Source organism: Lycium ferocissimum, chromosome 9, assembly GCF_029784015.1.
Source record: "Lycium ferocissimum isolate CSIRO_LF1 chromosome 9, AGI_CSIRO_Lferr_CH_V1, whole genome shotgun sequence".
NCBI lineage: Eukaryota > Viridiplantae > Streptophyta > Magnoliopsida > Solanales > Solanaceae > Lycium > Lycium ferocissimum.
Window position 1 is genome coordinate 62,133,042 of NC_081350.1, and position 4,831 is coordinate 62,137,872.

Sequence of the window (4,831 nt, forward strand, 5' to 3'; positions counted from 1 at the left end):
GCCTTTTCCCTCTTTTGGGTTTGTTTACAAGGGGGAGAGGGTATTTGCTTTTGGTGACCTATATAGTTTTGAGATGTTTAAAAAGAAAAGGAGGGCAGTTGAGTAGAAAGCAAGCAAAAGAAAAGTCGAACTTTGGGCCTTCTTTTGGGATGTCAAGGCAAGCATCTATGCCTTATTAGTTTTGGCAATTGTGTATATACACCTATAACACGATACTTGTATAAACACACCCTGACATACCACAAGTAGAAGCAATGAATAAGCTAGAAAAATATGAAGAAATAATACATTAATTAGAATTATGATCACTTTACACTTTCCTCATATCGTGTTTGCATTTCTTCAAGCACACATATACCCGAGGCAATCAAAGAATCTAGTCTTCCAGACATATGAGGTACTTATTACTCCTAGTATATATTAGTCACTACTACTTTAAGACTTCTTGCTTCTAACTGTTGTTGTTGCTGTTTGCACCAGTTATCCTAATAAGTGAAACCAGCTCAATATGAGTGATTAACTCAAGCTCTACTTAAAATCTTTCCGGTAATATATCCATTATCACGATATCTCAACATATCGACGTTTTGATACCACCCGTAGTTGAGGAGGAAGATCATGAAAATACCAGCTTATCATCATTCGATGCTATACGTTTTAAGCCTTCTTCTGTGTCTTGCATCTTTCTTCATCATAAATTCTGGTACGCGCATTCCACTCTTATTACCTACAAAATCCATTATTCCTTCCGTTTCAATTTATGTAAAAGTGTTTTGTTTGATCAAAGTCTAATAAGAAATGACTAACCTTTGAAACATGTGGTTTAAAATATGTCATAGACATTTCTGTGCTTATAAAACATCTTATTAAAGATAAAATGAGAAATTTAAAGTTAATTTATTTATAAATATAAAAATGTATTACTCCATTCATCTCAATTTATGTGACACAGTTTGACTAGGCATAATGTTTAAGATTAAAGTGTAAACTTTTGAAATTTATGGTCTAAAACAAACCGTAGACATGTGTGTGACTATAAATCATTTCATTAAGGATAAAAGTGAAATTTTAAAGTTCAGTTGTTTCTAATTATAGAAAGGTACTTAATATTCTTTTTTTGGACAAATTAAAATAAAAGTGTACCATATAAAAGAGATGAATAAAATAAATTTTTTTTTGGAATTAACTAAAAAAGTAATGTGTATTACACAAACTCACGGAGAAAGTATTAAGTAATGGCTTAGGTATCTATTTTCTTCAAAATGATTAGATTATCATTCTGATCACCTTACTTCAGTAACTTTCAAAATGGAGAAAATCATCTCCTGGTAAAACTAAACAATAAAACGCCGTGTTCTCACATTTGGAAAGAAGCATCTATTTTACATTTGCCTCGTACTCCTCTCTATATAGCGGAGAAAAGTTCGCATTCGGTATATAGACCAAATTAATGAATATAAGATACGTATCTTTGCATAATTTTTTATCACTTAACCATATGGTATATTAAAGATTTAAGTTATATATACATTTGACAATATTATTAATATTTCTTACACTAATAAAAATGAATTATAATAACAGCTACCTGTTTACTTTGCTATCAGCTATTATTTATCATGGAAATTTACTTATTTTAATTACCATATAAATGATTTGATTGTGTAAATATCTTTTTTTATATCATCCGTGCATAAAATTTAAAATCATCATTAATATGTATTCTCACGTTAATTTTGTCACACGACAGAGCAAAATGGTATAGATTTACACAAACATGTTTGGATAAACTTTATCCGTATTGCAATACTAGAAACATAAACAATATGACGAGCATTAAATCTACTACAACTAGCCTATTACTTACGAATCTTATGTCAACTAAGTATGTACGCACTCTATTATTTGGTACTTGTGTGAAGCAGATGCTAGAAAATTAAGTGGTGGAGCGGTTAGCACACTGCAACATATTATTGAATCATCTGAAATCAATGACCTGAAACACTTCGACGTATATTTACCTTCAGAAGATTCATCCGATTCAGTACCCTATGGTCTCAGTTCTCCCTTCAATTTGCCACCTTATGATTCGCTTCCTCCAGTTCCAAATACCCCTCCTAGTCCTTTTTGTGTTAATCCACCTCCAGGCCCAATTGAAAACCCACCTCAAAGCCCAATTGAAAACCCACCTCAAAGCCCATCATCCACTATCATCCCCAGCCCACCCCAATATTATCTTCCTCCCATAATCATTCCCAATAGCCCACCTCAAAATATTGAACCTAGTCCACCCACAACTATCCCTAGCCCAACAGAGCCCATTTTTAGCCCGCCATATTCTTACGAGCCGAGCCCACCAAGTTATGTCCCAATTAGCCCACCAATAAGCAACACCGGCCCAAGCCCACCAACTGGGCTTTTTCTACCGCCGGTGGTGTATCCACCACCTACGTTGCCCACCGCCACACCCAGCGCCACTCGCCATGGTGCGTGAAAGCGTGTTCGTGTTTGACCCGATTATTCAAGAAGCTATGGACTATGCATGTGCATCTGGAGCAGATTGTGATCAGATTGAGCCCAATGGATCATGCTATCAGCCTGATACTTTATTTGCACACGCCTCTTATGCCTTCAATAGCTATTGGCAAAGAACTAAAGTGGCAGGTGGCACTTGTGACTTTGGAGGGACAGCCATACTTGTCACTGTCGACCCTAGTGAGTTAACTTCCTACTTAGCACTATTAATACAAGCATTGTGGATTAATATTTGGGTTTTTTCTCATTTTTGGCCCGTTGGCCGAATTAATTACGGGGCGCAAGTCAAAATATACAAAGTGTATACACGGATCATGTATATTATATGTATATTGATGTATATTATATGTATATTTTGTGTATACGATATATATAACTTACAAAAGCTATACATTTGCAGGCTATTATTTTTTTGAGTGATCCAAAATATATAATTATCCCTTAAATTTATGTATAGTTACTAAACTTTACTCACTCTAACTGTAAAATCATAAGCCTATGTTTAGCTTTTCCTTCATGTATGGTTATTGAATTTAATCATCTATACTAATGAAGTCACAAAACTATATTTGTTACCATATTCAAATAATTGAACTTCAACTTAAGTCACTGTAACATTGAAGTCACTAAATTTTACCCATTATAACAATAAAATTGAAATGACCTTACTATTATACAATTGTAAGAAAAAACACTTCGTACCTATATTGCTGTGAATAAGTTCAATTACTTTAATGTGACAAAAGATAATTTGTGACATCATAAACACCCGACTTCCTAAACTCTAGTTAGCAATACAATACAAGCATTTTGCTGACTCTTGATGATTTTTAATCTTTTCATACTTGAACAGGTTTTGATGGATGCCAATTCATCTATTACTGAAGGTTTTTGATTCTCTTTTCTTGCATACTGGCTTGGAAATGTTCAAGACAAAGAAGACTACTCCCATCCGAAGTTTTGTAATTTTGGACACGGTTAACAGGTGGATGCATGTACTGTCTGGACTATATATCCCTTCCATCTACGACCAGAAACAACATGTCCTTTCCTTGACGAATAGTACTCTTTTTTCTTATAATTTTAAACTGAATATTTAAATGTAAAAGGAAAATACCATTTGGATTTAACATTATCCTGAATTTTAGTGTTACTAATAATAAATTAAATATATAGAATATCCTTTTTCCTCAACCTTATACTTCATAAAATGTTGTACCTCCTTACAAGCCTAGAGCAGTGACGTTTAGAAGCGGAGTCAAAGTCTATAGAAGTAATTTGCCAAAAATTTCCATCCAAGGAGTTCACCAGAATTTAAAGGAAAACTAACACTACTATAAGTATATTAATTTTCATTGCTCCCGAACGCACACGGAAGCATACGTGGTCGTACAAATAATATAATCATTTAAGAATCCGGTGTCGAACCCACATACTTATGATCAATAGTAATATAATAATTTAAGAATCCAGTGTCGAACCCATAGACTTATGATCAACAGCTATCAGACTTAACTACTACCAAATAATTAACCAAGTATTTTTCCTAAAGAGTGATTTTTTAATTACTAAACTACTTGCAAGAATGTAAAACTAAATAGCTAATGCTAACAAATGATCATCAAGGACGAGAATGCAAAGCTTAGGAGTAAAAGAGTGAGATGAAGATTCCAGGGCTGTGCTTGGTTCAAAAAAGTATTGAGTTCTAGAATTATTCCTCCTTAATATGAGCTATCGATAATTGCTAATTAACTGGATTATTAATACTCGTAGTATTCTCCCGAACTACTACTCGCCTATTCAGAATAGATTGATGCATACATTCCTATAGAACTAATCTATTAAGAGTGCATTGAGTATATGACATTTAATTGAACAAGGCAACTAGGTTTATCCCTATCCTAGCCACAAATTTGTGCCTAATAATATGGTATTAGATCGTGTCCTCTTTAATTCTTCTCTAATCTAAGAACAATATTTCCCTAGTATGTCTTACATAGTTGATAGAGCTTAACTGTTGGCCAAACAATCAAGCAATTATGTACATAATTAAATAAACAATCATAATGGATAATTCGAACTAAGATAAAAATAATCGTCAAACATTAATATTCATGGTTTACCACAATCCCAGAACTAAAGAAATTAGCTACTCATGATTGGAGTGACAAAACAAGAATTCATGCATATTACAAGAAATAATAATGAAATAAAGAAGAAAAGCAATAACTTTGGTGAAGAACTGCTCCACGCCTTTGCTCTGCTCCAAGAAACGGCCAAGATCTGTATTTCCTGT

The 4,831-nt window shown here is 33.5% G+C and overlaps 1 protein-coding gene across 1 annotated transcript; it reads left to right on the forward strand.

Annotated features, from left to right (window-relative positions):
* The first annotated feature begins 435 nt into the window (after nt 1–435).
* LOC132032140 (extensin) lies at nt 436–3,723 on the forward strand. Its single transcript, XM_059421922.1, has 4 exons — nt 436–703; nt 1,926–2,451; nt 2,498–2,715; nt 3,389–3,723. The coding sequence occupies exons 1-4, from the start codon at nt 619–621 to the stop codon at nt 3,418–3,420; spliced, it is 861 nt and encodes a 286-aa protein (XP_059277905.1). The 5' UTR covers nt 436–618; the 3' UTR covers nt 3,421–3,723.
* Nucleotides 3,724–4,831: the final 1,108 nt, after the last annotated feature.

Excerpts from the sequence above, each read along its gene's own strand:
- LOC132032140 (XM_059421922.1), top strand. The coding sequence starts at position 619 with ATGAAAATACCAGCTTATCATCATTCGATGCTATACGTTTTAAGCCTT. Across the intron at positions 704-1,925 it reads TTTCTTCATCATAAATTCTG|ATGCTAGAAAATTAAGTGGT; the intron begins GTACGCGCATTC and ends TGTGTGAAGCAG. Across the intron at positions 2,452-2,497 it reads GTGGTGTATCCACCACCTAC|CGTGTTCGTGTTTGACCCGA; the intron begins GTTGCCCACCGC and ends GGTGCGTGAAAG.